This window comes from Rhynchophorus ferrugineus, unplaced genomic scaffold (genome assembly GCF_030347505.1).
Source record: "Rhynchophorus ferrugineus isolate W39M unplaced genomic scaffold, kcgeb_rfMv2 rfM12, whole genome shotgun sequence".
Lineage (NCBI taxonomy): Eukaryota > Metazoa > Arthropoda > Insecta > Coleoptera > Curculionidae > Rhynchophorus > Rhynchophorus ferrugineus.
Genome location: NW_027472591.1, coordinates 2,239,011 through 2,260,767, shown reverse-complemented (window position 1 = coordinate 2,260,767; position 21,757 = coordinate 2,239,011). Strand labels below are relative to the sequence as shown.

At 39.8% G+C, this 21,757-nt stretch overlaps 6 protein-coding genes and 7 pseudogenes across 7 annotated transcripts; 9 read left to right on the top strand and 4 right to left on the bottom strand.

Annotated features, from left to right (window-relative positions):
* The first annotated feature begins 934 nt into the window (after window positions 1-934).
* On the top strand, window positions 935-5,712 carry LOC143205518 (uncharacterized). Of its 2 annotated transcripts, none has more exons than XM_076418681.1 (2): window positions 935-1,353; window positions 1,469-5,712. In XM_076418681.1, exons 1-2 carry the CDS (start codon window positions 1,306-1,308, stop codon window positions 1,820-1,822), a joined length of 402 nt encoding a protein of 133 aa, XP_076274796.1. In that variant the 5' UTR covers window positions 935-1,305; the 3' UTR covers window positions 1,823-5,712. The 2 variants fall into 2 exon arrangements, with proteins under 2 accessions (XP_076274796.1, XP_076274797.1); XM_076418682.1 differs by having other exon boundaries at window positions 1,101-1,210.
* A 1,227-nt stretch (window positions 5,713-6,939) lies between these two features.
* LOC143205588 (histone H2A-like) lies at window positions 6,940-7,317 on the bottom strand (annotated as a pseudogene).
* Window positions 7,318-7,570: 253 nt separating this feature from the next.
* Window positions 7,571-7,964, top strand: LOC143205459 (histone H2B-like). Its single transcript, XM_076418639.1, has one exon. The coding sequence runs from the start codon at window positions 7,571-7,573 to the stop codon at window positions 7,940-7,942; it is 372 nt and encodes a 123-aa protein (XP_076274754.1). The 3' UTR covers window positions 7,943-7,964.
* A 382-nt stretch (window positions 7,965-8,346) lies between these two features.
* Window positions 8,347-8,775, bottom strand: LOC143205587 (histone H3-like; annotated as a pseudogene).
* Window positions 8,776-9,048: 273 nt separating this feature from the next.
* Window positions 9,049-9,392, top strand: LOC143205613 (histone H4-like). The gene has a single exon (XM_076418741.1). The coding sequence runs from the start codon at window positions 9,049-9,051 to the stop codon at window positions 9,358-9,360; it is 312 nt and encodes a 103-aa protein (XP_076274856.1). The 3' UTR covers window positions 9,361-9,392.
* Window positions 9,393-10,529: 1,137 nt separating this feature from the next.
* Window positions 10,530-10,955, top strand: LOC143205586 (histone H2B-like; annotated as a pseudogene).
* Window positions 10,956-11,066: 111 nt separating this feature from the next.
* Window positions 11,067-11,461, bottom strand: LOC143205471 (histone H3-like; annotated as a pseudogene).
* Window positions 11,462-11,741: 280 nt separating this feature from the next.
* LOC143205539 (histone H4-like) lies at window positions 11,742-12,026 on the top strand. The gene has a single exon (XM_076418698.1). It carries the CDS (start codon window positions 11,742-11,744, stop codon window positions 12,024-12,026), a length of 285 nt encoding a protein of 94 aa, XP_076274813.1.
* A 1,613-nt stretch (window positions 12,027-13,639) lies between these two features.
* On the top strand, window positions 13,640-14,015 carry LOC143205458 (histone H2B-like; annotated as a pseudogene).
* Window positions 14,016-14,134: 119 nt separating this feature from the next.
* On the top strand, window positions 14,135-15,087 carry LOC143205584 (uncharacterized). Its single transcript, XM_076418726.1, has 2 exons — window positions 14,135-14,622; window positions 14,664-15,087. Exons 1-2 carry the CDS (start codon window positions 14,135-14,137, stop codon window positions 15,085-15,087), a joined length of 912 nt encoding a protein of 303 aa, XP_076274841.1.
* Window positions 15,088-18,801: 3,714 nt separating this feature from the next.
* On the bottom strand, window positions 18,802-19,179 carry LOC143205583 (histone H2A-like; annotated as a pseudogene).
* Window positions 19,180-19,432: 253 nt separating this feature from the next.
* On the top strand, window positions 19,433-19,811 carry LOC143205425 (histone H2B-like; annotated as a pseudogene).
* A 1,099-nt stretch (window positions 19,812-20,910) lies between these two features.
* On the top strand, window positions 20,911-21,222 carry LOC143205535 (histone H4-like). The gene has a single exon (XM_076418695.1). The coding sequence runs from the start codon at window positions 20,911-20,913 to the stop codon at window positions 21,220-21,222; it is 312 nt and encodes a 103-aa protein (XP_076274810.1).
* The last annotated feature ends 535 nt before the right edge of the window (window positions 21,223-21,757 follow it).

Sequence of the window (21,757 nt, the reverse complement as noted above, 5' to 3'; positions counted from 1 at the left end):
GTATGAATTTAAAACATTTTAATTACACTGTAGCATGAAAAGGGAACTTTCTTTAAATTCTGAAAAAGAATTGTTGAATAAAAATTCGGCGGGGCGAATTAGTTCTAGGTAATAGGCGACGCAAATTGATTGTCCACCCCTGAACACAATGGCACAGGACCGGATCTGGTAAAATATTTTTTTATTTATTTTTTTTTACAAGCGACAACGTTTTCAAGTGCAACAGACGTACTTTCTATTTATTATAGGGAGTAGATAAATTTGAAAATTATATTTTTCTGATTCATCTGTTTTTTTTTTCACAAGGGTTCTGTTGCAAATCCATAGACATGACAATGAGGTACACCAGCAAGTCGGCATGATGTGGAACAGCGAATTAGCTGTCTACATAGAGAGCAATAACCTGTGATACAACAACTCGCAACTGGCAGGCCACAGACATGGTGAACTACACAAGTTCGCTATAGTGAAAGACAACACCAGGTATATCAACAAGATTGACGCCACTTAGAAGTCCTGCACGATGAGAGACAGGAAGGAGTACATCAACAGGATGGGCGCCAACTAGGCCTGCATCATGAGAGACAGTCCGAGGTGCACCAACAAGAGGGGTGCCACTGGGACTTCTGCAGTTCGCAGACTTAGTATCAGGTATGTAGGACTTCTGCAGTTCGCAGACTTAGTATCAGGTAGAAGGTCCACAACGAGCTGCCCACTAACCTGGGGGGGTCCACAACGAGCCGCCCACCAGCCTGGGGTCCACAACGAGCGTTTCTCTTACAGAGAAGGTCCACAACGAGCGTTCCTTCAACCTAGAAGGTCCACAACGAGCTGCCCACCAACCTGGGGGGCCCACAACGAGCTGCCCACCAACCTGGGGGTCCACAACGAGCTGGCCGTCAATCTGAGGGGGCCACAACGAGCGTTCCGTCAACCAGGAACGTCCACAATGAGCGTCCCAAAAACCTGGGGGCCACAACGGGCAGTCCATAAACAGGGGCCACGCAGCAGACGTGCAGCCAACCAAGGGGGCCACACGTACGAACCACCAACCTTGTGGAGCCATCGCAGACCAGCTGCCCAGCCAAGAGACCACTACAGAATCACCAAGCACGGTGACACCAAGGGTCAACCAACTGGTTGCCACCACGAGTGACGTTCCATGAACGTCTACAACCAGACTGCCAGCGCAAGGGGGGCCAACCAACCGGTGGCCATCGCCAGTGACGTTTCTATGAACGTCTACAACAAAGCTGCCTGCAAGAGGGGGGTCAACCAGCCTGTTGCCACCACGAGTGACGTTCCATGAACGTCTACAACCAGACTGCCAGCGCAAGGGGGGCCAACCAAACGGTGGCCATCGCCAGCGACGTTTCTGTGAACGTCTACAACAAAGCTGCTTGCAAGAGGGGGGGTCAACCAGCCTGTTGCCACCACGAGTGACGTTTCTATGAACGTCTACAACCAGGTGGCCATCGCCAGCGACGTTTCTATGAACGTCTACAACCAGACTGCCAACGCAAGAGGGGCCAACCAATCGGTGGCCATCGCAAGCGACGTTTATATAAACGTCTACTGCCAGGTCTCCACTACGGACGACAATAGCAGTCACGACATTCACATGAATGTCGGCAGCCAGTCCTCCATCACAGGGAATGCATGCAGTCAGACGAACAAGAAGTTTGTCCGCCATCAGGCCTTCACCATGGCCGACAGCAGCAATTACAGCAATCAGATTGAGGTTTACAGTCAGACCACCATCACAGAGGCATCCGCAACCAATACAGATAGTATATCAGGCCACAATTACAGTGAGTATTAACATTTAGGTTGACAAGACGAACATCTACAGAACCGCCAAGCAGACACTTCAGCGCGAACACGCACAGCCAAGCGAACCAGTTGAATATCTGCAGTCAGGCCACCAACATGGGGCCAGCATCATTCATTACAACCAGATGAATGTCCGCAGTCAGCCTACCAACACGGGGCCAACAACACGCACGGCAATCAGATAGACATTTGAAATCAGGGCATTATTAGAGTGAGTATTAACTTCCAGGCCGACAAGATAGTTGTCTGTAATTAGACCACTAACATCGAGAACAGCAGCAACAGCCATGCCAACCTAATGGGCGTCTGCAATCAGACTGCCATCATTAGGGGGAACCCAGTAGCTGTCGCCAACTAGACAACTGGCCACAAACAGGTTGCCATGTTGACAAATAAGCGTCTAAAAGGGATACACCAAAATGTATGTTAACCACCAGGTGGTAATAAGGAAAAAGTCAACAAACTAGCTATCAAGATTTTGAAGAATAGTAGACAAACCGCTAGCAAAGTGGGTGTCAACAAACGAGCCATCAAGATGAAGAACTATTAACAAAATTGCAGTAAATATACAGCCAATAAGGTTTATATCAAAGTAGTGATGAAAGTAGTAATTAAGCAGTATCAAAATTAGTAAACAAAACCTCAATAAACACACATACTGCCAATATGGTCGATGTCATCAAACAGCCAAGCACAATAAAAGTCGCAATCATAGAAGATCAAGTAGTAATCAAACAGTAACAAAAATAGTAAACAAAACCTCTAGAATTACACATGTTGCCAATATGGCGAATGTAACACAGGCCATCAATAAGCAAAAATTCAACAAACGCACCACCACAATGTGGACATAAACAAACAGGCTGTTCAGAAACAAAATCAAGTAGTTACAAAGTCAATCATGTAGTCACTAAAAGACGTCGACAATGGCCAGGTTTTAGAAGCAAGTCAGTAGCAGCAAGCACAAGCATTAAGTATTACCAGTACACAAGATTGATACAAGTAAGATAGACATCCTATTAATGTGCACAAATTAGTAAGGTGAGAGAATACTAGAAATCATTGGTTTGGTAGTATAAGTAGTAAATCCACATGAGTTTGGATTAAAACTAATTAGTATTTTGTTTCGAGTACATTATTATAGAAAGCATTAGGAAATAACACATCGGCTGTTATGCAAAAGTTACATTGACACAAGAAAAGAAGGAACCAGTAGCATTCACAGAAGCAGACCATTGGAAGAATATTTTTGAAGATCACTCACGGTAAACAGCAAATTAATCCACAGTAAACTTTGTAAGATGCAGATAGGGGTAAGGTAACCATTGTTATTAAATCAGCCAAAATTAGTATATAATAACAAAAAATTGGGAATCGAGATATTTTTAACATCCAAGATTACTATTTTAAATTCCATGTTAAAATTAGAAACAATAGAGTTTAGTTATTTTATACAAAATCTAAATAATTTGCAGTCAACAAACATACCAATTATGACGATTCAATTTAAATACAAACATAATTCATTAAAATACATATTTAATACGATAATCTGATTAGTCGCTAAATAATTTCAGCAAAATTAGGTAATAAAGTTATAGGATAAATTATGTTAAATAATAATGTTGCTATACTTCAAGTTAAATGTAAATTTCATTTTGTTTAAATTTAATTAATAGAAGCTCAATTGTAGCATAATGATAATATTTCCTATAAACACTATGTATTTTTGGGTAATTTCAATACATTTTAATTAGTATAATACATTCTGAAAATTTTAAAATGAACGTTTAAAGAACAGATTTTTAACTTTCAGGCGAAAGAAATGTTATAAAGTGCAAGATTATAAAATTTTGCATTGTACTGACACATTAACACAATAACATTCTTGACAAAATTTTGAAGTTGATTAATTTTAATTCAGAATTAGGGTTGACAACAGATCATATCAATATGTTTGAATAAATGGATACAAATAAAGCCTTCAAATAGATAGTTTAGTTCAGAAAATTTTAAATATTTTGGGAATGAAATGATAGTCTAATTTAATAATAATCTTGAATAGGACTATTGATATTGAAAATACAGCAATGGTATAGTTTATATTTTGTTACAAATATATAAAATAGCAAATGATTAAAATAAAATATTTTCTTTAAAGCAATGTACCCACATTTCATTTGTCAAATTATCTGTAAATTAATTAAATAAGTTAAATAATTGAGAATTAAACAAAACAAAAGTTTTATAACTTGAATTCATCTAATGTAAGCTAATCCAAATTCTTTTTAATTTTGGTGATTTCCTGGAATGGAATATTATAATTAACATAAAAAAAAAGATAGCAGAACAACCTTCTTAAATCTAATGAATGTGCCAATTGTAGTTGCATGAATTTTGTATTTAGATATGGCTTGAGATTATTATCAATTTAGAGGTTGTAACTTTGAAAGATCTGATGCATGATTTTAACCTGAATTAACAACTTTTCTGTTCAAGAAATCACCTACTTTCGTCAATAATTCTCTAGACATGGATATAATCATAGGTAAACGCTTACACTAGGGAAATACGTTAAAATTTTGGAATTGTAAATTTAAAACTTGTAGTGGATACATACATTCAATATGATTCTGTAACATTTATGATTAAAATAAAGGCAACATAACAATAACTTACAAAACTTTTGTTAAAAGGCAGCAACTAATCAGAGAATAAATTAACTTTTAAATGCAAATACAAGAATGTATGTGTTTTAATGAATACATGGAATATAAAATAAATCTATTAAGAACATAGTGATGAAGAACAATAGTCATATGAAATCAGACCAGTAAATAGGCAGATATATACAATTTAGTTAAAAGGCAATAAATGATCAAAATAGAAATCAAGTAATGAAATACATGGGTAAGAATAGTGTGAAAGAAAATACAACAAAGGTTTGCAGAACAATAAGTATAAACAGTTTATAGTTGGGTAAAGTAAATAATAAGTATACAGCAAACATGAGTTTGATTGTTCAGTTGAGGTGAACATTGAAAAAGATAATATTGTAGTTGTTGGATAGTTTCATTGGTTATAAAGTTTCAAAATGTTATAAAATATTGCAGTAAATGCAATTAAAATAAATTTAGTTGGAAAACAAAAAAAACGAAGCAAGAAATTTTGGGGATCAACGTAGAACTTGAGAATATAAAGGTGCAAAGTTATTAAACAGTGTGTAAATTGGCAAAGTAATTATTTCAAGTAAATAGTTTAGACTATTATTGGATGTAAAATTCTAAATATCAAACGCAAAAGGATATAAATTATAAGGTTCGTTAGAAAGTAGCAGAAGAAGAAGCACGTAATGCACCAGGCCATTCAGAGAAGTTAAAATGGAGGCTAGCAGTTGAACCTCACCGAAGGCATCTGCAGTTCAGCCAAAAAGTATAAAATTGACTTCACAGAAGTTATAAAACAAACTGCATGGAAGCTATAAAATGAAGCGATGAAGAAAAAAAATCATCCAGGTAAGACATTTTAATAGACCATGTAGTAAAGACTATGTTTCCATTATAGAAAGACCAAAGCCACCAACTACAATGTTCAAGAGCAGCTGGAGTGAAGCCTTGCGAGGACGCTGCGAAGTCAGGATGGCCGAGTGTTGGATATATAAATAATTGGGTGGATGCGCCTACATCTAACGCCCTCTGTCGGTGTATATATGACATAGTTGATATTAAAGTAGTTTCCTGTAAATTATAATAAACGCTACGGCGCATGCTCGCACTAATGCCATCCGGGCAGGATGAAGATCCCGCCATCTTGATTCATTCTGTGTTGGGGCTTTGACCGATATGTTTGTCGAAATAAATAGAGAGAGACTCAGTTGAATCCAGTGTTTTAATTGCCCAAACACCTTCACCAAATCGATTCTACACAATCGGTTCTAACACTGTATTGCGTATCAAGGTCTTGTTTCAGAACAGGCCCAGGAAGCGGAAGAAGCTTTAAATCGCCAATATCGGCATTTTGGCGACCCCACCAATTCAGCATCAGTATACATATCAGCACTCATTTGTGCCTTTCACAAACAGACTCCAGACAGAACTGCTGAGCGATCTACAAAATTCAAGTGTACCTGTGTCTAACGGTTTCGTGTGCAATCCTGGCAATTCGTCACCAAATGATGAGTTGGCGCAATAGCAATGGCACAGTAATATGTAAGCAGGGGAAGCACGACATATTACATCATGATTTTAGCATTAGTGACACTAGTCACTAATCTAGTCTAGAGGAAATACAAATATGTCGTGCGTGCTAAATTCTTGCGGTAGTGTTATCGCAAGGATATTACGCAGGTTTATCCTTAAATTGTCACTAAGCCGCCTGAAACCGAAAGGTAAAAGGGCACATTTATAGGCCACCTTCATCTCTGTCCCTATTTAAATTGGTATGCAAGTGCCCTTGCCATCTAACAGGATTTGCTCCGAAAGTATCCTAACTTTTGGACCATAATGATTTTTAACGTAACCAAATAAATGTTCTGTGCGCGGGTAAGCCGCGGGTCTAACTACGACTGCCTTAATAACCGCAGCGTATGCCCGAACGAGATTCCCACTGTCCCTACTTAAATTGCTGTGCAACGGCTCTTCCTACTTTTTTACGATTTATGTTATGCACTGACTCTGTCGGCGAAGAGCGGAATAACGAGATAGAACGGGTATCAGGCCTAAACACCTCGTACCCAGGAAGGGGATCAGCACCGAAATCTCGACGTACATTAAAGGGAACAGATATTTAGAAAAGCGTTTCTTCCGGTTAATTATTCCCAGGAGAGATTGTGTTGGCCTATTGTGGAGATATTTTGCTCCGATCCTGTGATTTCGAGGAACAAGACCTTTTACCAAAGGGCCGATATTTTCACATGGATCCCTGCCAAACCCTAAAACGAAAAATAAAATTGTAACTTTCCTTGTCTCCTGATTCCGACAGAAGTGTTCGATTAAGTGTAGCCTCTATTTTAAATAAAAGATAAATAAGAATAATATTCTCTATTTCAACTCTTTTGGTGGTCTTGAAAAGGACCGATATTTGATGATAAAATAGGTTACATTCGTTTTATTTAGTTTTGCTATCTGTCTTTTTAGATAACAATACAGCTTGGATATTTGGCAGAACACCGCCCTGGGCTATACTAACACCGGATAGGAGTTTGTTCAGTTCTTCGTCGTTTCTGATGGCCATTTGCAAATGTCTAGGGATAATCCAGGTTTTCTTGTTATCTCTAGCGGGGTTACCTGCTAATTCGAGAACCTCGGCTGCCAGATATTCCATTACGGCAGCTAAGTAGACGAGAGCACCGGCCGCTGCGCGTTCGGCGTAATTTCCTTTCCTTAAAAGTCTGTGAATACGATCGACAGGGAATACTAATCCCGCTCGGTTAGAACGAGGCTTCGCCTTTCCCTTCACTTTTCCGCCTTTACCACGTCAGGACATTTCACTATCGATTGCTCCTAGAACTCGCTCCCCTTAGAATTAAAATCGGTATTAAAACCGCCAACATACTAACAACGAATTTTATTCGTAAGCCGAACGCATGATCTCGTACGCGAACAATGAGAGGCTAACTCAGATAATAAGCGGGGCTTAGGAGTGTATTTAAGGAGCTTATAAATTCTAGGATTTCCTGAAATTTATTTTAGTCTATTACTTTTCGTGGATCATTTATTACCGTAATATTTATTTCCAAATGCCTCCGAAAACAAGCGGTAAAGCGGCCAAAAAGGCCGGTAAGGCTCAGAAAAATATCTCCAAAAGTGATAAGAAAAAGAAACGCAAGAGGAAGGAAAGCTACGCGATCTACATTTACAAAATTTTAAAACAAGTTGATCCCGATACGGGTATCTCCAACAAGGCCATGTCGATCATGAATTATTTCGTGAACGATATATTCGAAAGGATAGCCGCCGAAGCGTCCCGTCTCGCTCATTACAATAAAGTATCTACAATCACAAGCAGAGAAATCCAAACTGCCGTCCGATTATTGCTGCCCGGTGAATTGGCTAAGCACGCCGTTAGTGAAGGTACCAAAGCCGTCACTAAATATACCAGTTCTAAGTAAACCATAAGCCTTGAATATCATAAAGGAGAAAACGGTTCTTTTCAGGGCCCCAATTTAGATAAATAAAAAAAGAAATAATCTTTAAAAAATTGCAGTATATTGTAGTATCCAATATTGAAATACAAATTTTGTTATCAGCAGTATATTGTTATTCTTTGGTTATTAGTCATTACATTATTTTTTCTTTAGTTTTTAAAAACAATGCGTATAACCACACCGACTGTTATTAATTACTAACATGTAGTCGAATATTATTATGAGATAAAAATCTGTAACACTTTTAGTGAAGTGTTTATTTAAATATGGATAAAAGAATATTAATTGAAATATCTTCTTTTTCTTTAATTAAATTTAGGTGGTCTGAAAAGAACCGTTTTTTTTTCTGTTGCAAAATACGAATATAATTAGTGTATTATAAATGATAGAAAATAAAGTTTAGGCACGTTCGCCTCTATACGTCTGGCTAGCTGAATATCCTTGGACATGATGGTTACTCGCTTTGCATGTATCGCAGATTAATTAGTACCCTTAAAAAGACTGACTAAATAAGCTTCGCTGGCCTCTTGTAAAGCCATCACCGCCGAATTTTGAAAACGTAAATCGGTCTTGAAATCTTGAGCGATTTCGGGAACCAATCGTTGGAAAGGTAATTTCCTAATCAATAATTCGGTGCTCTTTTAATAACGACGAATCTCCCGCAAAGCGACCGTCACGGGTCGGTAGCGATGTGGTTTTTTAACGCCACCGATAGCTGGAGCGCTTTTCCTGGCCGCTTGTTTCCTAGGAGCTTTACCTCCTGTTGATCTTCGCGCAGTTTGCTTGGTACGAGCCATATTTTTAAATTAGAGATAATGAGAATAAGTATCAAACGCAAACGACGGCGACCTCTTTCGAACTGATTTGGTCATAAAATCAGAGAGTCCTTTTTATAACGTGTTATCTAATCTGATTGGTCCGTTTTGTGCTAGTGGGCGGAACTCAATCCCAAGTCTACAAAACCGAGCTGATTGAAAGAAATCGACAACAGTTGTCCGCAGCACTCGTGTTGTGGGCGCGCTACTTATTCGAGATCATTTAATTTCTTTTTGTGTTAGGTTCGATAAAATATGACCGGCGGAGGTAAAGGTGGTAAAAGTTTGGGAAAAGGAGGAGCCAAGCGGCATCGTAAAGTGTTTCGTTATAATATCCAAGGTATTACGAAGCCCGCCATCAGAAGATTGGCTAGACGAGGCGGCGTAAAACGTATATCTGGTCTGATTTACGAAGAGACCAGGGGTGTTATAAAAGTGTCTTTGGAAGACGTCATCAGAGATACCGTTACATATACCGAACACGCCAAAAGGAAAACCGTTACCGCAATGGTTGTAGTATACACCTTGAAACGCCAAGGACGTACATTATACGGGTTTGGAGGTTAAGCCGCATAGTTTATTCGCGAACTAACGTGAAACGTGACACTCAAAATTAATTTTACAAAAATTAAACAACGGTTCTTTTCAGAACCTCAAATTTGTCAATATTTAAAAAATTGAAGCTCTATTAGGATTTAAGTATAACCTTATAATCATTACAATCATCATAGATTTATCTATAATAATAATTGGTGGCCGTTTGGCCCTAATTATTTGAGGGTTTGGATTCCAAAACTCTATACTTACTTAATCGACCGGCCCACTAATTCATCTTTAATTACATATATTATATACAAGGCGCGATGTCATAATACGGTTGATTTTACTAAAGGAGAACCGCTAGAAAAATCTTTCACACCCATAAAACAATCTTTAAAATACTTAAACTGTTTATTAGGGTATTTTAAATAATTAGTAAAAGCAAGTAATAATATGAGTTTTAATATTAAATTTCTTTTTTTGTTTTATTATCTTGGTGGTCCTGAAAATGACCGATAGTTAAAAGGATTTTGTACGACACAAAAGCCCTAAGGCTCATGTAACTTATTTGGTTTTACTATCTGCTTTTTTCGGTAACAATACGGCCTGGATGTTTGGTAGAACGCCGCCCTGGGCTATGGTAACACCGGAGAGGAGTTTGTTCAGTTCTTCGTCATTTCTGATGGCCAATTGTAAATGCCTAGGGATAATCCTTGTTTTCTTGTTGTCTCTAGCGGCGTTTCCTGCCAACTCGAGAACTTCGGCCGCCAAATATTCCATTACGGCAGATAAGTAGACGGGAGCACCAGCCCCTTCGCGTTCGGGGTAATTTCCTTTCCTTAGAAGTCGGTGAATACGACCGACAGAAAATTGTAATCCTGCGCGATTGGAACGATTCCATGGCCCTTCCCTTCACTTTTCCACCTTTACCACGTCCGGATATGTTAATCTCGATCGTTGTTAGGTACTGCTCACCTTTAAATCAAAATCGATACTGGAAATTTTTTACAGATCAGCCTCGAATTTTGTTCGCGAGCGAAACTCGATATATTATACGCGACCAGCCAGACTCTAACTCGGGATGTGGGCGGGGCTTAGGAGTGTTCCTTGAAATGTTATAATTTCTAGAATAAAAGGCATTTTTTTTAGTTAAGTATTCTTTGAGGTACGTGGGACGTCCTGATTTTTATTTCGAAATGCCACCAAAGACAAGCGGTAAGGCGGCCAAGATAGCCGGAAAAGTCCAGAAAAATATCTCTAAGACCGACAAGAAAAAGAAGCGCATGAGGAAGGAAAGCTATGCGCTTTACATATACAAAGTTTTAAAGCAGGTTCATCCCGATACGGCTATTTCCAGCAAGGCCATGTCGATTATAAATTATTTCGTGCACGATATGTTCAAAAGGATAGCCGCCGAAACGTCGCGCCTGGCCCATTACAATTAAAAATCGACCATCACGAGCAGAGAAATCCAAACCGCCGTTAGGTTATTGCTACCCGGTGAATTGGCTAAGCACGCCGTTAGTGAAGGTACCAAAGCTGTCACTAAATATACCAGTTCTGATGATCAAAATAATATGAAGGGGGGAAAACGGCTCTTTTCAGAGCTCCAAAATGTTTAAAGAAGAAAAGAAGAAATAAACTACTGTTAAGAAGAAAGTATATATACGATGTCAAGTAAATTAAAAACCGTTTTTTATATTATATACTTTAATATATGACAGCCATAGCATTTATGCAGGTTCGCCTCTAATACGTCTGGCTAATTGAATGTCCTTAGGCATGAGACAGGTTACTCGTTTAGTGGTGTCTTCAAAGAGACCCACCAAATAGGCCTCGCTAGCTTCTTGCAAAGCCATCACTACCGAACTTTGGAACCGCAAATCGGTCTTGAAATCCTGAGCGATTTCGCGAACCAATCGTTGGAAAGGCAATTTCCTAATCGATAATTCGGTACTCTTCTGATAGCGTTGGATTTCTCTTAGAGCGACCGTACCGGGTCTGTAACGATGCGATTTTTAACATCACCGGTACCGGGAGCGCTTTTCCTGGCTGCTTTAGAAGCCAATTGTTTTCCGGAAGCCTTACCTCCGGTTGATTTTCGAGCAGTTTGCTTGGTACGAGCCATCGTCTAAACGGGTCTGACTTCAAACGTGTAGGAAGAATTACAACAGCAACCGCCAACAGACTTTATGAAACTGATCGAAGGTGTCAAAGAAATCTCCCTTTTTATAGTGTCTGAAGATATTCTGATTGGTCCGGCTACCATCTGTCGGCGGGACCCGATTCGAACTCAACAAAACCCATGGTAAGGTTTGAAAATTAAATAGTTATCTGTAGTATTTCAGGTGTACGCCGTAAAATTCGAATATAAATTTGATTTTTTTTAATACTAAATTGAATAAATCATGACGGGCAGAGGTAAAGGTGGTAAAGGTTTGGGAAAAGGAGGCGCTAGGCGGCATCGTAAAGTGCTTCCTGATAATAACCAAGGTATTACGAAACCCGCCATCAGAAGATTGGCTAGAGGAGGCGGCGTAAAACGTATATCTGGTCTGATTTACGAAGAGACCAGAGGTGTTTTAAAAGTGTATTTGGAAAACGTCATCAGAGATGCCGTTACATATACCGAACACGCCAGAAGGAAAACCGTTATCGCAATGGATGTAGTATACGCCCTCAAACGCCAATGACGCACTCTATATGGATTTTGCGGTTAAATAAAGTATTATATATACTGACCAATTAAAACAGAACAACGTATCTATTCAACTAAAGAAAACAACGGTTCTTTTCAGAGCCACAATTTTACTACAATTAAAAAAAGAAATTTATTATTCGAATATGGACTAAGATGATGTTAAATTTTATAAAATATTTGCTCCATTATTCCAAGATTTACTTGCAAAGTAACAAATATACTGCATTATAATAGACGATAAGATTTCATATTAAATGTAAATGATAGTGAACAATCGAATACCGAATCTTCGTTGAAGCTTTAATATAGTTTTCCTTTAGAGAGGAAATACTCCGAGATAAATTTCGCGTCGAAGTGCTTGGAGAATCCTTAAGATTTCAAAGAGGGAACGGTAGTTTTACGCACGTATGTATGGAGATAAACGCTCTGCCTACGTATTACCTACGCCTTTTATGTATTTATTGATGTAATAAAAATTGATAGTTTTAAAGAGATAACTTTTATGAAAACAGATTTCAACTAAAGAAGCAGAGTATACTATAATATATATGAGCATTGTACCGATAGAGAAGGGTTGGACACGATATTTTCATAGAAGTCTCGATATCGTTGCTCACTCGATACGTTCGATTGTAACCCAGTGTTCGGATGGTATTAAGAAACCGTTAAAAAGAAGTATATTAGTATAGGATCGGTTAATTTTCATGTTATTGTTTCCTTCGAGTTAATTCGACAACGGTACGTTTCGATATAGATTCGTTTTGGACAACGAACAATCTGTACCGCATCAATTAGGAATATTATGTCTCATTTCTCCAATAATAGCATTAGATCTGTACGGAATTGCATTTATATCAAAAGACGATATATCGGGAGACGTAGATTTGAAAAGATATATTTTCATAGTTATAACCGAAAGTCTATAACTCGAATGAAAATTGGTAGTTTCGACGGAATCGGGAGCAACGCTTGATTTTGTGCTTCCTTTTAAGACGATAGCCAACGTAGAATTTATTGGCAAAGGTTGCTACTTCTACTACGTTTTATCTTTTAACGCCTCGAACATAAATCGTATGATATTCTAAAGGATTTATATATTTGATATGAGAAATAAATAAACGGTTCCAAGCTCGATGAACGTTTCGACGAAGCCGGAATATGGAACGTCGTTCGCGCTCGACCGTTCAGACCTGCGATCGGCTCATATCATATAGGGTACGCATTAAATGAGAGCGGCCGTCAGACAGTTAAAATACGCGAAACTTTGTCAAACGAATCGTGATTAGAACGTTTTTATAAGAAAATTAAGAAATTATATCAGAATGTTGGACGTCGATAAATACGACGGACAGGAAATTGTAATCCCGCACGATTGGAACGAGACGTCCGGACATGCTAATCTCGATCGTTGTTAGATACTGCTCACTTTTAAATCAAAAACGGAATTTTGTTCGCCAGCCAAACTCGTTATATCAAACGCGACCAATCAGAAGTGTTCCAGAAGTTAGAAGTGTTCCTTCGATTATTATAAGTTCTAGTATTAAAAGCATTTTTTTAGTTAAGTACTCTTTGAGGTACGTGAGACATCGGGATTTTTATATCGAAATGCCACCGAAGACAAGCGGTAAGGTAAAGCCAAGAAAGCTGGAAAAGCCCAGAAAAATATCTCTAAGAGCGATAAGAAAAAGAAGCGCGTGAGGAAGGAAAGCTATGCGATTTACATATACAAAGTTTTAAAGCAGGTTCATCCCGATATGGGTATCTCCACCAAGGCCATGTCGATCATAAATCCTTTCGTAGACGATATATTCGAAAGGATAGCCGCCGAAGTGTCGCGCCTCGCCCATTACAATAAAAGATCGACCAGATCACGAGTAGAGAAATCCAAACCGCCGTTAGGTTATTGTTACCCGATGAATTGGCTAAGCATGCCGTTAGCGAAGGTACCAAAGCAGTCACCAAATATACCAGTTCTAAGTAAATTAATTCACATACCTATGTGTATTTCAATATACAACTAGAGATGGATTGGAGGTAGTACTAATCCAGGAACCAACGCCAAGGACACAGGCATGGGTAGGTTGGAAACTCATGAGAAAGATGACGGGAAGCAAAACCCAAATCTGGACCAGAGAAGAAATCCAGTCCTTACTGATAGAGGAGTTGTCAACAAAAAATGTGACAACAATCGCAATAGAGGACGTCTTGATCACAAACGTCCACGAGGAACCAGGCGAGAGGGCACTGAAAAGTTTAGACGAACTCACCGCCGGAATAAACAGATACCGAGGCAAATGGATAGTCGCCGGGGACTTCAACGCAAAACACACGTTGTGGGGAAGCTCCAGAAGTTCACCAAGAGGTGAAGAACTCCTAGACTGGGCAATCAGCCACGGCCTAGAGCTCGCAGAAGGAGACTACGCGGTGCCCAGCTTCGATTGTAATAGGGACACAGGGCACATGGACCTCACGTGGAGTAGGGGAATAAACGTGGAAGAATGGAAAATCAAAGGTGACGAGGAAACACTAAGCGAACACAGATATATCGAGTGGCGAGCGGAAATGGGAAAACCAACCCAAGAAAAAGGGCAAGATGGGATTTCGCCAGCACCGATTGGGATCTGGTCAGGGTGAAACTGGAAGAAATAGAGACCAATATCGGACAAGCAGTAACACACGAAGTGATTGAGGAGCAGGCGGCCAGTCTTCAAAAAGCCATACAGGCAGCAGGAAGACTGGTAAAACGAAAAACCATCATGGTAAAAATTGGCAATGAATTGTGGGACGGGCAGTGTGCGGAACATAAACGAGCAGTAACTGCACTGAAGAGGAGAATAAGAAGAAGCACGGACAATCAACAAATAGTGAATGAGTACAACGAACGGAAGAGAGAGTTTCGGAAAATAATACGAGAAAAGAAAACGGAGCACGACAGTCAGGCGATTAACAACCTGATAGAAACAAACTCGTGGGACGGTATTTGGGAAGCCATCAGAAGAATGGGCATAAGAAGAGGCGAAGTGGTAGCAATGCCTAAAGACGCAACACTGTAGGCAAGAGAAGCAGCCGAAAAACAAAGAGTGGAGAAATACCACCCAGCAATGGACCTGGAGGAAACAGAGCGAACTCACGAAGTCATGAGCGAGGAATGGCCGGGTACGGAGACTGGCGAGGAAGAAATAACCGAAGGAGAAATCGAATCGGTCATAGAGAACATGAGAATACGAAAGGCAGAAGGGGAAAACCGCATACCAAACGAGCTACTGAAGAATGTCTGGATCTCGAGAAAACACGAGTTCCTGACGCTGTACAGGAACTGTTACAACGCGGGATACATTCCTAAGATATGGAAAATGGCCAAACTGGGCTGGTTAAAGAAAAGCGACGGAGGGGAACGACCCATCAGCTTTCTACCAACGCTAGGAAAAGTACTTAATCAGAGACTACAGGCAATGGCGGAGAAAATGGAGCTACACGACTCAAGGCAGTACGGCTTCAGAAAAAACAGGTCAACCGTACAAGCCGTGAGTGATCTACTGAAATGGATCAACACCCGAAAAAGAACAAGGGAAACACGTTCTAATGGTGACGCTGGACCTCCGAAACGCTTTCCACAGAGCAACCCAGGTAGAAATATTGGAAGAACTGCGAAGAAGCAGAATAAATAAGAAAATGGCAAGACCAATAGCCAGCTTCTTGACGGGAAGGAATATCATCAGCAACCAGGTGGCAATGGAAATTGACAAGGGATGTCCGCAAGTGTCAAGCTTAGGGCCAACGCTATAGCTGCTGGGCATGAACAGCTGGTTCCGCAAAGTCTCTAAATCAGAAGTAGGGGACTGCGGAATGAGAATTCAGGCATTCGCGGACGACCAGGTGATTGCTCTCAGCAATAAATACATCAGAAACAGGCTGGACCTTGCCTGGAACAACTGTTGGGAAAATTGCCAAGAAATGGGCCTACGGGGCAGGAGCAGAATAGAACAAGGAAAAGACTGAGGCTTGCTGTTTCTGGAGCAAGAAAAACAGCAGACCACCGACGGTCAAACTTGGCGAAGACATCATCCATGTCAAAGATACAATAAAGTATCTGGGTGTGACAACTGACAGGAAACAGCAGTATATACAACACATACAGCTGTTGAGGGAAAAAACAGAAAACAGTGATGGGCCGGCTCTGGGGAACACTGCGCAGAAGAAGTAACCCTAGGGCACCAGAGGTCATGCGTCAAATATACGACAGGGTTATAAATCCCGCAGTATTATACGGCGAAGGAATATGGGGATACAGGGCCTCGGTGGGAAGGGCTAGGACAGCGCTAGCAGCAGCACAAAGAACGGCACTGTAAGCAATCACAGGCGCCTATCGAACCACATAGAATCATGCTCTGCAGGTAATAGCTGGAACACCAACCCTATACCTGGAAGCCGAGATCCAGGGGTGAGCTGCTGAAAAATACAGATACCCCAATGGGCCAAAAGGATTAGAACCAAAGAAATTGCCATGGCCATGGGAGGAACCGTGGGAAAATCGGACAAATAGCGTCGGAAACACCAAGATATGGACAGACGCTAGTGCCAAGGAAGGAAAAGCAGGCATAGGAATAGTGATTCGGACAGGAACAAACGCCCAAGAGGAGATAAGTCGAAGGATAAAAGACGAATCGAGCTCCAGAGCGGCAGAATTCGTGGCAGTACAGAAAGCCATAGAACTGGTACGGGACAGAAGTCTACCGGGACCAATCACCATTCGAACGGACAGTAGAATGTCCATATGGTGGGCCGAGCACGCAAACACACGAAATAAGGACATAATGCAAATCAAAGCAACCTTGCTAGATTTGCAGAAAGGCGGTAGTGAAATATCGCTAAAATGGTGCCGGAGAATGACAACGGAGGAAATGATAACCGCAGACAGACTCGCGAGAGAAGCCACTGCAAACGAAGAAATAGGACTGAAAAACCACGGATGGATCAGCACCAGAACCAGAACAGAAAGACCAGCTCAGAGCTTTAACAAGCACCAGAGCCATAGACAAATGGTCTACATTTCAAAATATACTACTTACCTGCAAAATCGGTTCTTTTCAGAACCACAATTTAATAAAAATTTAAAAAAATTGAATGTTAAACAGTAGCTGACATTTTATAACAACAGAATTTTGAGAAATATATATTGTAGTTATTAATTGTATTGAATTATATTATGTCATTATAATCTGTTATATCGTAACTATATCTGTAAGTATCGTTAAAATAATCATTTTATTAATAATATGGAATAAGTTTTGTAAAATATGGTACAGCCCGAGATTGTTATTTAAAAATAAGGTAAAGTATTCCAAGAGTGACTTCGAAAATATGTGTATTAATTTTTATTACGTTTATGGCTATATGCTAATTAATTTATTTTTCCTAACGGCAATAGCAGCCTCTTGTCGAAGTTAAATATGGTCATCGCGTTTAGGATTATAGGAAATATAATTAATAACGTTAAACCTGGGGGTATTTGGGACAAGCCCTCTATCCCTCTATATACAATAGGCAAAAGGGTTAAACGTGGGGCGTATTTGCGTCAAGTCTTCGATCCCCGAAGTGTCGTCATCCCGTAGACAATAGGTAAAATAGTTAAACGTGGGGCATATTTGCGTCACGTACTCGATTTTCGAAGTTTCGTCATCCGTTATACAATAGGCAGAACATTTAAACGTGGGGCGTTATTGCGGCACGTCCTCTATCACCGATGGGTCGTCATCCCTTATACAATAGGCCGCACCGTTAAACGTGCGGCGTATTTGCGACAGGCGCTCTATCCCCGGAGGGTCGTCTTCCGGTTTACAATAGGCTGGACCGTTATATGTGGGGTGTATTTGCGGCACACCTTCTATTCCGGAAATGTCGCCGTCCGGTATACAATAGGCCGAATCGTTAAACGTGGGGTGTATTTATTACCCATTGTAGTGTCAATAGTTTAAGTCGTTAATGAAGTTTACCAAAATGACTAGTGACACTAGTCACTAATCTAGTATAGAGGAAATACAAATATGTCGTGCATGCTAAATTCCTGCGGTAGTGTTATCGCAAGGATATTATGCAGGTTTATCCTTAAATTATCACTAGGCCGCCTGAAAACGAAAGGTAAAAGGGCACATTTATAGGCCACCTTCATCTCTGTCCCTATTTAAATTGGTATGCAAGTGGCCTTGCCTTCTAACTAAGTTAGCCGCGGGTCTAACTACGACTGCCTTAAAAACCGCAGCGTATGCCCGAAGGAGATTCCCACTGTCCCTACTTAAATTGCTGTGCAACGGCTCTTCCTACTTTTTTACGATTTATGTTATGCACTGACTCTGTCGGCGAAGAGCGGAATAACGAGATAGAACGGGTATCAGGCCTAAACACCTCGTACCCAGGAAGGGGATCAGCACCGAAATCTCGACGTACATTAAAGGGAACAGTTATTTACGAAAGCGTTTCTTCCTGCTAATTACTCCCATATATTTTATATATATTTTGCTCCGATCCTGTGATTTCGAAGAACAAGACCTTTTACCAAAGGGCCGATATTTTCACATGGATCCCTGCCAAACCCTAAAACGAAAAATAAAAGTGTAACATTCCTTCTCTCCTGATTCCGACAGAAGTGTTCGATTAAGTGTAGCCTCTATTTTAAATAAAAGATAAATAAGAATAATATTCTCTATTTCAACTCTTTTGGTGGTCTTGAAAAGGACCGATATTTGATGATAAAATAGGTTACATTCGTTTTATTTAGTTTTGCTATCTGTCTTTTTAGATAACAATACAGCTTGGATATTTGGCAGAACACCGCCCTGGGCTATACTAACACCGGATAGGAGTTTGTTCAGTTCTTCGTCGTTTCTGATGGCCATTTGCAAATGTCTAGGGATAATCCTGGTTTTCTTGTTATCTCTAGCGGGGTTACCTGCTAATTCGAGAACCTCGGCTGCCAGATATTCCATTACGGCAGCTAAGTAGACGAGAGCACCGGCCGCTGCGCGTTCGGCATAATTTCCTTTCCTTAAAAGTCTGTGAATACGATCGACAGGGAATACTAATCCCGCTCGGTTAGAACGAGGCTTCGCCTTTCCCTTCACTTTTCCGCCTTTACCACGTCAGGACATTTCACTATCGATTGCTCCTAGAACTCGCTCCCCTTAGAATTAAAATCGGTATTAAAACCGCCAACATACTAGCAACGAATTTTATTCGTAAGCCGAACGTATGATCTCGTACGCGACCAATGAGAGGCTAACTCAGATAATAGGCGGGGCTTAGGAGTGTATTTAAGGAGATTATAAATTCTAGGGTTTCCTGAAATTTATTTTAGTCTATTACTTTTTGTGGAGCATTTAATATGGTAATATTTATTTCCAAATGCCTCCAAAAACAAGAGGTAAAGCGATCAAAAAGGCCGGTAAGGCTCAGAAAAATATCTCCAAAAGTGATAAGAAAAAGAAACGCAAGAGGAAGGAAAGCTCCGCGATCTACATTTACAAAATTTTAAAGCAAGTTCATCCCGATACGGCTATCTCCAACAAGGCCATGTCGATCATGAATTATTTCGATTATTATGAACGATATATTCGAAAGGATAGCCGCCGAAGCGTCCCGTCTCGCTCCTTACAATAAAAGATCTACAATCACAAGCAGGGAAATCCAAACTGCCGTCCGATTATTGCTGCCCGGTGAATTGGCTAAGCACGCCGTTAGTGAAGGTACCAAATCCGTCACTAAATATACCAGTTCTAAGTAAACCATAAGCCTTGAATATCATAAAGGAGAAAACGGTTCTTTTCAGGGCCCCAATTTAGATAAATAAAAAAAGAAATAATGTTTAAAAAATTCCAGTATATTGTAGTATCCAATATTGAAATACAAATTTTGTTATCAGCAGTATATTGTTATTCTTTGGTTATTAGTCATTACATTATTTTTAAAAACAATGCGTATAACCACACCGACTGTTATTAATTACTAACATGTAGTCGAATATAATTCTGAGATAAAAATCTGTAACACTTTTAGTGAAGTGTTTATTTAAATATGGATAAAAGAATATAAATTGAAATATCTTCTTTTTCTTTAATTAAAATTAGGTGGTCTGAAAAGAACCGTTTTTTTTTCTGTTGCAAAATACGAATATAATTAGTGTATTATAAATGATAGAAAATAAAGTTTAGGCACGTTCGCCTCTATACGTCTGGCTAGCTGAATATCCTTGGACATGATGGTTACTCGCTTTGCATGTATCGCAGATTAATTAGTACCTTCAAAAAGACTGACTAAATAAGCTTCGCTGGCCTCTTGTAAAGCCATCACCGCCGAATTTTGAAAACGTAAATAGGTCTTGAAGTCTTGAGCGATTTCGGGAACCAATCGTTGGAAAGGTAATTTCCTAATCAATAATTCGGTGCTCTTTTAATAACGACGAATCTCCCGCAAAGCGACCGTCACGGGTCGGTACGATGTGGTTTTTTAACGCCACCGATAGCTGGAGCGCTTTTCCTGGCTTCCTGGCGCTTGTTTCCTAGGAGCTTTACCTCCTGTTGATCTTCGCGCAGTTTGCTTGGTACGAGCCATATTTTTAAATTAGAGATAATGAGAATAAGCATCAAACGCAAACGACGGCGACCTCTTTCGAACTGATTTGGTCATAAAATCAGAGAGTCCTTTTTATAACGTGTTATCTAATCTGATTGGTCCGTTTTGTGCTAGTGGGCGGAACTCAATCCCAAGTCTACAAAACCGGGCTGATTGAAAGAAATCGACAACAGTTGTCCGCAGCACTCGTGTTGTGGGCGCGCTACTTATTCGAGATCATTTAATTTTTTTTGTGTTAGGTTCGATAAAATATGACCGGCGGAGGTAAAGGTGGTAAAAGTTTGGGAAAAGGAGGAGCCAAGCGGCATCCTAAAGTGCTTCGTTATAATATCCAAGGTATTACGAAGCCCGCCATCAGAAGATTGGCTAGACGAGGCGGCGTAAAACGTATATCTGGTCTGATTTACGAAGAGACCAGGGGTGTTATAAAAGTATCTTTGGAAGACGTCATCAGAGATACCGTTACATATACCGAACACGCCAAAAGGAAAACCGTTACCGCAATGGTTGTAGTATACACCTTGAAACGCCAAGGACGTACATTATACGGGTTTGGAGGTTAAGCCGCATAGTTTATTCGCGTACTAACGTGAAACGTGACACACACACAAAATTAATTTTACAAAAATTAAACAACGGTTCTTTTCAGAACCTCAAATTTGTCATTATTTAAAAAATTGAAGCTCTATTAGGATTTAAGTATAACCCTATAATCATTACAATCATCGTAGTTTTATCTATAATAATAATTTAAGTACAATTCACAGCATTAATGCTGTAATTCCGTATCGTAAACGTGGCCAATATAAAACGGGTAATATCGAGAGATCAACAGAAGAGATATCGATGATGGCCGTTTGGCCCTAATTATTTGAGGGTTTGGACACCAAAACTCTATACTTACTTAATCGACCGACCCACTAATTCATCTTTAATTACATATATTATATACAAGACGCGATGTCATAATACGGTTGATTTTACTAAAGGAGAACCGCTAAAAAAATCTTTCACACCCATAAAACAATCTTTAAAATACTTAAACTGTTTATTAGGGTATTTTAAATAATTAGTAAAAGCAAGTTATAATATGAGTTT